Source organism: Xenopus tropicalis, chromosome 7 (genome assembly GCF_000004195.4).
Source record: "Xenopus tropicalis strain Nigerian chromosome 7, UCB_Xtro_10.0, whole genome shotgun sequence".
Taxonomy (NCBI): Eukaryota; Metazoa; Chordata; class Amphibia; order Anura; family Pipidae; genus Xenopus; species Xenopus tropicalis.
In genome coordinates, this window is record NC_030683.2 from 131,528,660 (window position 1) to 131,540,741 (window position 12,082).

General features: G+C 47.3%; 1 protein-coding gene across 5 annotated transcripts in view; it reads right to left on the reverse strand.

Annotated features, from left to right (window-relative positions):
• The window catches only part of LOC100495848, a 17,505-nt gene continuing 5,423 nt past the window's right edge, over positions 1–12,082 (reverse strand). For 2 of the 5 annotated variants that reach the window (XR_004223528.1, XM_031905498.1), the window contains exon 2: positions 1–1,003. Coding sequence is in view for 3 of the 5 variants with exons in the window: in XM_031905498.1 (XP_031761358.1) it covers positions 576–1,003 (428 nt within the window). In the remaining 2 variants the exon portion in view is untranslated. Of the gene's footprint in view, positions 1,004–7,423; positions 8,575–8,767; positions 9,227–12,082 lie in introns of those variants that run through there. The other 3 variants (XR_001169454.3, XM_031905500.1, XM_002934707.5) reach the window with 3 other exon arrangements.

Here is a 12,082-nt window from a genome sequence, read left to right on the forward strand (position 1 = left end):
TACATCAGGCACCAGGTTTATTATAGGAAATGACGGACAGAAGAAGAAATGCGGCGGGAGATTAGGAAGCCAATCCCGGCCCAAACTCCACTCACATTCCATATAACTGGGAAAGGAACCAATGAGAATCCTCCCTGGCATAGGGGCACCTGATTACACACCTGCAATTATTATAGATTATGGCTGTATCTAAACTATATATCCCATGATCCTTTGCCGGCCAGCAGTAACCCAACACTCCCTGTTTGTAGTCACATGACGCTGGGTCGGTTCTGGTATCAGTGACTATTAAAGTCCAGTGCATCAGCTTTATGTACATGGGTCAGTACTGACCCCCCATACAGACCCCAGGATCAATGCAGAAGATATATACAATATATTAACCCCTGAGCAGACACAGGGCCCCGGGGACACTGAGCTAAACATGCTAAAGTGACAATGGCCGCTGTGGCTAATGCATTGCTGGGCTACTGGCCAAAGCTAAAGGCTACAAGTTGCGCACAATGACAGTACTGTCCCCGGTATGGCAGGTAGGGCTTATTCTCAGCACCAAGGGTGTTGGCCAACCCGGCCAGCTAGGGCTTCTGGGTACGGAGGCAGGAAGCCACACTGCGCAGCAACTGCTTTACTGAGTCCTGAAGGGCTTTGTACAGGCAGATCCGGCCGCCATCGTGTTTCCCGTCGGTCGGTTGGAGGGAGGGTCGGCGCTTACTGTTGGGGGCCACAGGTTTCCCACAATCCTTCACTTTGGGAGATGTGCCCGAGTGTGGGCGGGACTGGTCCGTAGTGCTCTGGTTATTTATACAGTGGGTAAAGCAGGTGCGCAGCCGCTCTCTGGTACTGGGCGCCCGGCCGGGGGGGGTTCGGCTGCTCAGCGGGATGGGACGGGGGTCTCCAGTAAGGCAAACGCGCGTCCCAGTGTGGCAGTTGATAATGAAGGTGTGATGGATGGAAGCCATAGCCAAGTCCTGTCTCCTGATAGCGCAGTCACACAGCCGGGGCTCTGGGAGAAGCACAAACACCCTGGGTTACTAACCCCCTAATGCACATTATATCCCTGTATAACCCCTCAGTGACTGCTAATATCCTTATCATTTACAGTAGGGGGTACATTATCCCTTATAATACATGAGTGATACTCAGAGTTCCCTGTATAACTCAGCCTGCAGCCTTGTGCCTTTATATGGGGGGCACAGAACCCCTCAGTGACTGCTAATATCCTTATCATTTACAGTAGGGGGTACATTATCCCTTATAATACATGAGTGATACTCAGAGTTCCCTGTATAACTCAGCCTGCAGCCTTGTGCCTTTATATGGGGGGCACAGAACCCCTCAGTGACTGCTAATATCCTTATCATTTACAGTAGGGGGTACATTATCCCTTATAATACATGAGTGATACTCAGAGTTCCCTGTATAACTCAGCCTGCAGCCTTGTGCCTTTATATGGGCACAGAACCCCTCAGTGACTGCTAATATCCTTATCATTTACAGTAGGGGGTACATTATCCCTTATAATACATGAGTGATACTCAGAGTTCCCTGTATAACTCAGCCTGCAGCCTTGTGCCTTTATATGGGGGGCACAGAACCCCTCAGTGACTGCTAATATCCTTATCATTTACAGTAGGGGGTACATTATCCCTTATAATACATGAGTGATACTCAGAGTTCCCTGTATAACTCAGCCTGCAGCCTTGTGCCTTTATATGGGGGGCACAGAACCACTCAGTGACTGCTAATATCCTTATCATTTACAGTAGGGGGTACATTATCCCTTATAATGCCACAGACCTCTACGTAAAAGCTACAATGCCTGTAAATGCAATACAGACTCTTAAATAAATGGGAACAAATCCTGCAATACAGACAGGAGGTACCATTAAGCACACTATGGGATATATTATATATACAGAGGATATGGCGGCACCTACTCAGCTCTATATAAATAGGGGCTTTTATACCCAGAGATACACACAGCTTTCACTGACACCAGGTAATTATTTATATTTCCTCTCCATTTATTTTCCCAAAATAGACATTAATATTTTTTATCTGCTTAACGACTCCTGTGTGCAACATTGTCTCCCATCGACTGCTGCACCCAAATAATAATACCAGCTCCCACTTACACCTGCAATTGGGCAAGTAAAGAATGTTCTGGGCACACAATAAGCTGTACCCCCATACTGTACTGTCTAAGGGAAACACTATGGCACCCCCTACCCATATGTATAAATACAAATATACAGAGAAGGAATGTTCTGGGCACACAATAAGCTGTACCCCCATACTGTACTGTCTAAGGGAAACACTATGGCACCCCCTACCCATATGTATAAATACAAATATACAGAGAAGGAATGTTCTGGGCACACAATAAGCTGTACCCCCATACTGTACTGTCTAAGGGAAACACTATGGCACCCCCTACCCATATGTATAAATACAAATATACAGAGAAGGAATGTTCTGGGCACACAATAAGCTGTACCCCCATACTGTACTGTCTAAGGGAAACACTATGGCACCCCCTACCCATATGTATAAATACAAATATACAGAGAGGGAATGTTCTGGGCACACAATAAGCTGTACCCCCATACTGTACTGTCTAAGGGAAACACTATGGCACCCCCTACCCATATGTATAAATACAAATATACAGAGAGGGAATGTTCTGGGCACACAATAAGCTGTACCCCCATACTGTACTGTCTAAGGGAAACACTATGGCACCCCCTACCCATATGTATAAATACAAATATACAGAGAAGGAATGTTCTGGGCACACAATAAGCTGTACCCCCATACTGTACTGTCTAAGGGAAACACTATGGCACCCCCTACCCATATGTATAAATACAAATATACAGAGAAGGAATGTTCTGGGCACACAATAAGCTGTACCCCCATACTGTACTGTCTAAGGGAAACACTATGGCACCCCCTACCCATATGTATAAATACAAATATACAGAGTGGGAATGTTCTGGGCACACAATAAGCTGTACCCCCATACTGTACTGTCTAAGGGAAACACTATGGCACCCCCTACCCATATGTATAAATACAAATATACAGAGAAGGAATGTTCTGGGCACACAATAAGCTGTACCCCCATACTGTACTGTCTAAGGGAAACACTATGGCACCCCCTACCCATATGTATAAATACAAATATACAGAGAAGGAATGTTCTGGGCACACAATAAGCTGTACCCCCATACTGTACTGTCTAAGGGAAACACTATGGCACCCCCTACCCATATGTATAAATACAAATATACAGAGAAGGAATGTTCTGGGCACACAATAAGCTGTACCCCCATACTGTACTGTCTAAGGGAAACACTATGGCACCCCCTACCCATATGTATAAATACAAATATACAGAGAAGGAATGTTCTGGGCACACAATAAGCTGTACCCCCATACTTTACTGACACGTTACCTACGGGCCACAAAGGGACTAAGGGTGCCTGGGAGTTGGGTTGCCTGAATAGGCACTTGAAGGAGACCGGGGGCAGATAAAGTCCATTGTGAATGTGATAGAACCTTGGAAGGAATTCTATGACAATAATAGGCCCTTTGATGAGATCAGGAGGGGGCGTGGCTGCAGAGAGGTCGTTAAGATTCTCTCAATTACCTAACGAGAAAATGCCTTTGTGCGAGCGAATAAACCGAGTCTGAACCGGTTCTGAATGAGAATGGGTCTGTGTGCAGAGAGAGCTGCTGGGTCTGAGTAAAGGGCAACTATTCCTCCCAATGTTGGTAGTAAAATGGCACCGGGCATGGGAATAGGGCACCGCCTCGTGTTTCCGGGGGGGTTTGGGGGCAGAAACGATTGTTTAATGATGATGATGTGGTGGAAGACTGGCCACGCCTACAGGAAATACTTATATTAATAATATAATATATTAAGAAATTCTGCCCCAATGTGGAAGAACAGGTGAGGGTAGAAATGGTGGAGGCGGGAGTAACAGCACAGGAATGGGTAAGTGATAGAGGGGAAAGGAGAGAGTAACCCCCCTGGTACCCCCAATAAACCAACTGCCACCCCCCCCCCAGTCTGTGGTTGAGTTTTCAGCTCTGTGGGGCAGTAGGAGGGTCCGGTTCTGACATGGGCCTCTCTGGAGGCTGGGGAAGGAGAAGAGATTGTTTGAAGATCCCAATGTCCAATTTGGGGTTCTTTGATTCGGTTTCAGATTGGGGAGAACCAGCTTGGGATACTAGAGGGGGCGCTAAGGAGGCGGCTTGAGATCTGTATTTGGGTAGGGGAGGAGGCAGTACCTGGTTCTGGAAAGGGATTATGGGACTTCACGTTACAGAACTATAAAGGGTTAAGGGCCTTTACGACCTTCAGGGTAGTTCTGACGTTCCCAGGGAGGGCAGGCTGTGGGGTCCAACTTCCCCGAGCTCTACAAGGAAAGAGTTTTGGATTGGGGGGGGGGTCCCCAGTTTCAAACACTGTTAATTTGGACTCTTCCCCTAAGTTCTGCAGGCGACTGAGAATCAGTAGAAGACGAGACCCCCTGGGCCAGATGATTTGATGGCAGAATTTACAGAACATTTGAGTAGGAGTTGGTTCTGGTTACTGACTCTGTGGCTGCTGGAGGTGCTGGGGGGCAAGTGGCCTCAGGTGGATAATCCAGAGCCCTTACCACCCAGGCTGGTCAGTCCCACAGGGTCTCCGAGTAACAGAGAGAGGGCTGTAAACTCAACAAACACAAGTCTATGGGGCTGAACACACCCCAAGGTCTGTTTCATGGCTGCCATTGTGTTCTTGCTGAACTGGGATTGCTGCGGAGCTGCCATAGTGGCGCCGGGGGGGGGCCTTCCTCCATCCATGCGCTCCTCCTCTCTAGCTCTGATATCAAAGGGGGAGGAATGGAGGCACATTGAGAATTGGAGGCCAATTGCCCTTCTCAGTTGTGATAGGAAGGTTCTGCCCAGGGTTCTGCTGGGTCTCTTCTGGCTGAGGGAGGCACCGGAGAGGCGTAAAGCCTGGATATGGGGCAAATACCTTCTATCTTTAGACCCAGCGAAAGCCTTTGGGAAAGTCAATCACCAGGCAAATAAGTTTCCCATTGATTACTGGTCAGAAAGGATCCCTAGGTCCCTCCCTGAGAAGTCCGTAGCCTTCCCGGACCATGAGGTACTATCAGAACCCGAGGGGGAGGGGAAAGTTACTTTGTGGCCTCAGATCAACAACAAAAATCTGAAGCTTTTTGGGCTCTTGAGGGGGAACCAAGTTCAGGCTTGAGAAATTCCCAGTAGCCCCAGGTTTAGTTAGAACTGGGAAGGGAGACCTTGTAATGGCAAACTGGGAGTCAAACTGGGAAGCCAAACTGGGAAGCCAAACTGGGAAGCCAAACTGGGAAGCCAAACTGGGAAGCCAAACTGGGAAGCCAAACTGGGAAGCCAAACTGGGAAGCCAAACTGAACGCTGGTCTGGCAAAGGCTCAGCAGTGGAGGCAATGGAGGCAGTGGAGGCTGGCCTACAAAGGGTTGACATTATGAAGACATTTCTGGTTCTGCTTTGTTTCTTGTGTCTTTTTCTTGCCAGAATCTCTCTATGGCCGGATCCAGAGTCCGTTCTTCCAGATGCTGTGGGGGAGTAGGTCCAGATAAGAGGAGGCTGCACCCCATCTATTCCAAGGCAGGCAGTAATGGAGGTCCAGATAAAAGGAGGCTACATCCCATCTAATCCAAGGCAGGCAGTAATGGAGGTCCAGATAAGAGGAGGCTGCACCCCATCTAATCCAAGGCAGGCAGTAATGAAGGTCCAGATAAGAGGAGGCTGCACCCCATCTATTCCAAGGCAGGCAGTAATGGAGGTCCAGATAAAAGGAGGCTGCACCCCATCTATTCCAAGGCAGGCAGTAATGGAGGTCCAGATAAAAGGAGGCTGCACCCCATCTAATCCAAGGCAGGCAGTAATGGAGGTCCAGATAAAAGGAGGCTGCATCCCATCTAATCCAAGGCAGGCAGTAATGGAGGTCCAGATAAGAGGAGGCTGCACCCCATCTAATCCAAGGCAGGCAGTAATGGAGGTCCAGATAAAAGGAGGCTGCACCCCATCTATTCCAAGGCAGGCAGTAAGGATCCTGAAGAAGCGGCGCTGAAGATCTGAGGCCCTAATGAGGTTCTAATAAGAGACTAAAATATTCTGGCTATTGCCTGGGTGTCCTTGAAGGGCAGATTGTGAGAGGCAACTCCATGCACTTCCATGGGGGCATCAGGGGGTGTCCCTGGCACAGGGGTAACAGTGGCACTTTTTAGTGGGATGTCCCATCTACACCCAGACTGGGATACAAAATGGGCCGGGGGCATTCCCAGTACCCAGAGGCACAAACAGCCCCCCCAGCCCAATAAATAGTGACTGTCTGTGGCACCTTACAGCCCCCCCCCTGGCATTCCCAGTACCCAGAGGCACAAACAGCCCCCCCCCCAGCCCAATAAATAGTGACTGTCTGTGGCACCTTACAGCCCCCCCCCCTGGCATTCCCAGTACCCAGAGGGTCACCAAAACTATGGCACCTCCTACCCATATGTATAAATACAAATATACAGAGAAGGAATGTTCTGGGCACACAATAAGCTGTACCCCCATACTGTACTGTCTAAGGGAAACACTATGGCACCCCCTACCCATATGTATAAATACAAATATACAGAGAAGGAATGTTCTGGGCACACAATAAGCTGTACCCCCATACTGTACTGTCTAAGGGAAACACTATGGCACCCCCTACCCATATGTATAAATACAAATATACAGAGAAGGAATGTTCTGGGCACACAATAAGCTGTACCCCCATACTGTACTGTCTAAGGGAAACACTATGGCACCTCCTACCCATATGTATAAAATACAAATATACAGAGAAGGAATGTTCTGGGCACACAATAAGCTGTACCCCCATACTGTACTGTCTAAGGGAAACACTATGGCACCCCCTACCCATATGTATAAATACAAATATACAGAGAAGGAATGTTCTGGGCACACAATAAGCTGTACCCCCATACTGTACTGTCTAAGGGAAACACTATGGCACCCCCTACCCATATGTATAAATACAAATATACAGAGAGGGAATGTTCTGGGCACACAATAAGCTGTACCCCCATACTGTACTGTCTAAGGGAAACACTATGGCACCCCCTACCCATATGTATAAATACAAATATACAGAGAAGGAATGTTCTGGGCACACAATAAGCTGTACCCCCATACTGTACTGTCTAAGGGAAACACTATGGCACCTCCTACCCATATGTATAAATACAAATATACAGAGAGGGAATGTTCTGGGCACACAATAAGCTGTACCCCCATACTGTACTGTCTAAGGGAAACACTATGGCACCCCCTACCCATATGTATAAATACAAATATGCGCCCCCCTCTCACCTTTCTGCAGGATATCAGTACAGGAGCAGACGTTGCAATAACCCCCAGGATTGGGGCCCCGGGTGCCCTTGTGTTATGCAGGGGACTGGCTATTTGTTTATGAATGAAATGTGACCAATGGGCTGAACTTGATGGACTTGCGCCCTGTGATTGGACAGGAGTCTAATCCTTGGTTACAGGGACCCTCTGAATAACAAAAGGTGTCGGTTGCAGGGTGGGGGTCAGAACCAGAGACAGGAGGGGCCACTGCTGTTGCCTAAGGCTAATGGGGCAATTAAATGCATGTGTACAGACCTGAGACTGAGAGAATAGCAGGTGTGTGCAAAGCATTGTGGGAAATGGAGTCTTGGCTACATTCATTGATCCCCCTGCAGCTGGGAAAAAAAAAGCCAACCCCTGATTGGTTGCTATGGGTTACTGCCCACGTGCCCGGGGTTGATGAATGAGCCCCAGTGTGTCCATAGAAACCAGTGGAACATGTAACAAATAAATAAATAAATACTGGGAAATGACAGTGACTCCCAGGATCCCCCCAGTGCCACGGGCAGAGGGACGCTGGGATTTCTCGTTTTCCGACCAGGGAAGGGGTAAAGGTCAACTATTCCTGATCAAACGTCTGGTAACAAACTGCCTCCCTGGGGTCAGACACTGAGGGGGGAAGGAGAGGCAGTTGGTGCGGCCAATCAGGGAAAGAGACAGGCCTATGGCAGCCAATCCATGGGAACTGGAGGAGGGGAGATTTAAATAGCAGCAAAGGAAGGAAGAACAGCTTCTTAGGAATATGGTTAATAAAGCTGGGGATATTGTATATATGTGTATATATACATATATATATATAAACTGGGTTATGACCAACAGGGGGACAGAGGAGTCCGTTTGCTTCTCTCCCACAATTAGTATGAAGCCCTGGGTCCTCCTATTCCCGGACTACAAAGCATGCTGGGAGTTGTATGCCTGTGGAAACACGAGTCTGAACCCGCATGAATAACTAACGACTGTACTAATTAAGTCTCCTATATTTAACCGGCCTCCCCCTGGCGATTGCTGCTCTACCCTGACGTTATTGTAGTTCAACAAGCGCCGGTAGGAAAGGGAGATGGGCACCCCAATGAGAAGGCAACCAGCACCCAGGGACCCCCCTCCTCCTCAGCAGTGAGGCAGTTAAAGAGAAAGTACCCCCCCCCCCCCCACACTAATCCTTCCTGCCCATCTTGCCGGCTATTCGCACCCAGAAATGACATTCGGACCTCCCAGTGGCTAATCCCCCCCGGGACATGTGTAGCAGCCACCCTGTGCCCACGGAATACCCACCGGCCGCGTGCCCCCCTGTAACCCTTGCATTACCTTCCTGCTGCAGGCTGTACTTCAGGCACATAGTCTCTGCGTGACTCAGTACTGCGGCTAGTGCTGGCCTTTATCGGCTGGGTCCTGCTGGGGAGCCAATCAGACCCCGATGAACAGCTTTATTGTAGGAAGACAATAAGGAGTAGTTGACACAGCAGCTGGGGCCGGGCAGATAAAGCCGGAGAGAGGTCTCTTTGTGTCTATAAGTGAAACATTCTGTTTGCAGTGACAACAACAGGAGCCAAAGGCACCGGCTAAAATGAAATGACAGAAGGAGTAGCCGGCCCGGTCCTGCCTCCTGGAGCCTATTAGCCCGAAAGTGCAGGGATTGGCTGTGATTATCCACCAGCCGGCCCCCCATCTGTGTGCCCCCAGGGGGCATCGCTCAACACTGGCAGCAGCTATAATGCCTCCTAGTCTGTGCGAGAAATCCCTGGGATCCACTGCAGCCCGGCATGAAAATAGATTCCGCCTGATCTGTTATACATAGTTACATAGTTACATAGTTACATAGGGTTGAAAAAAGACCATTGTCCATCAAGTTCAACCCATCCGAGTAAACCCAGCACACAACCTATACTAACCAATCTATACACTCACATACATAAACTATATATATACAACCAGTAATACTAACTGTAGATATTAGTATCACAATAGCCTTGGATATTCTGCTTGTTCAAAAACTCATCCAGGCCCCTCTTAAAGGCATTAACAGAATCTGCCATTACCCCATCACTAGGAAGGGCATTCCATAACCTCACTGCCCTCACCGTGAGGAACCCCCTACACTGCTTCAAATGGAAGCTCTGTTCCTCTAATCTATAGGGGTGACCTCTGGTGCGCTGATTGTTTTTATGGGAAAAAAGAACATCCCCCAACTGCCTATAATCCCCTCTAATGTACTTGTACAGAGTAATCATGTCCCCTCACAAGCGCCTCTTTTCCAGAGAAAACAACCCCAACCTCGACAGTCTAACCTCATAGTTTAACCCTTCCATCCCCTTTACCAGTTTAGTTGCAGTCTCTGCACTCTCTCCAGCTCATTAATATCCTTCTTAAGGACTGGAGCCCAAAACTGCACTGCATACTCACTGTTACTGCCCCCCATACTCACTGTTACTGCCCCCCATACTCACTGTTACTGCCCCCCATACTCACTGTTACTGCCCCCCATACTCAAGGTGAGGCCTTACCAGGGACCTATAAAGGGGCAAAAATATGTTCTCATCCCTTGAGTCAATGCCCTTTTTTATACAAGACAGCACTTTATTTGCTTTAGTAGCCACAGAATGACACTGCCTGGAATTAGACAACTTGTGATCTACAAAAACCCCTAGATCCTTCTCCATTAAGGATCCCCCCAACTCACTCCCATTCAGTAGATAGTTTGCGTTTATATTATTCCTACCAAAGTGCATAACTTTGCACTTGTCAACATTGAACCTCATTTCCCAGTTTGCTGCCCAGTTTTCCAATTTTGTCAAATCGCTCTGCAAAGCGGCACATCCTGCATGGAACTTATAGTTTTGCACAATTTAGTGTCATCAGCAAAAATAGAAACAGTACTCTCTATGCCCACCTCCAGGGCATTAATAAACAAGTTAAACAGCAAAGGACCAAGGACTGACCCCTGCGGTACTCCACTAACCACACTGGTCCAATTAGAAAATGTTCCATTTACCACCACTCTTTGTACTCTATCCTTCAGCCAGTTCTCTATCCAATTACAAATATTATGTTCTAGGCCAATATTCCTTAATTTGATCATTAACCTTCTGTGCGGTACTGTATCAAACGCTTTAGCAAAATCTAAGTAGATGACATCAACTGCCATTCCAGCATCAAGGTTCCTGCTCACCTCCTCATAAAAGGCGACTAAATTAGTCTGGCAAGATCTGTTACGCATAAAACCATGTGGCACAAACTAATAGTATTGTGAACTGCAATGTATTCAACTATCCTATCCCTTATTACCCCTTCCAGAAGCTTTCCTACTACTGATGTCAGACTAACAGGCCTATAGTTTTCAGGCTGAGAACGAGATCCCTTTTTAAATAACGGCACCACATTAGCAATCCGCCAGTCTCTTGGCACCATGCCAGACCTCAATGAATCCTGAAAAATTAAGTGAAGAGGCTTGGCAATCACAGCGCTCAGCTCATTTAATACCCTGGGATGAATCCCATCCGGCCCTGGACCTTTGTTTACCTTTACATGTTCAAGTCTCTTTTGAATTCCCCCCCGAGTGACCCATGTGTCAGTAGCTAAATTACTAGCACTGGGTATATTACAAGGGAAGCCTTCATTATCTGGCTCCTCAGATGTATAGACAGATGAAAAATAAGAGTTCAAAATTTCAGCTTTTCCCCCGTTCTCATCAACCAACGTACCCCCCCGTGATAATAAAGTTCCCACCCCTTCTTGCTTCATTTTTTTACTATTCACATAATTAAAAAATAATTTTGGATTTTTTTTACTCCTAGCTGCAATATCCCTTTCCATCTCTATTTTAGCTGCCTGATAGCTTTTTTGCTGCTTTATTTGCCCCCCTGTACCTGATGAAAGTTTCTGCTGTCCCAGCTAACTTGAATGCTTTAAAAGCACGTTTTTTATTACCAACCTCGACACTAACTCTTTTATTCAGCCATAAGGGTTTTGCTTTGCGATGCCTCTCCTTGCTTACAAGGGGAATATACTGTTGTGTATACCTACAAAGCAATGTTTTAAAGATGTTCCATTTTCCTTCTGTGTCTAACCCCATGAAAAGCCTTTCCCAGTTGACACATTGCAGAGATGCCCTTAAACTGGCAAAGTCTGCACGTCTAAAATTGAGTGTTTTAGTTACTCCCTTATAGCGCTGTCTCTGCAGCATTATCTCAAAGGAGACCATGTTGTGATCACTGTTCCCCAAATGCTCACCCACACACACAAATGTTAGAGATAAGTTCAGTATTATTAGATATTACCAGGTCCAAAATAGACTTACAGCTTTGTATTTATACAGATAGCTAGAATCTCAGCCATAAAGCAGGGCAGGACTGCTGCTTACAATGGGGGGATCAGATAGGATCTGTGCCACTGTGACAGAATGCTCTGTTATACAGATAGCTAGAATCTCAGCCATAAAGCAGGGCAGGACTGCTGCTTACAATGGGGGGGGATCAGATAGGATCTGTGCCACTGTGACAGAATGCTCTGTTATACAGATAGCTAGAATCTCAGCCATAAAGCAGGGCAGGACTGCTGCTTACAATGGGGGGATCAGATAGGATCTGTGCCACTGTGACAGAATGCTCTGTTATACAGATAGCT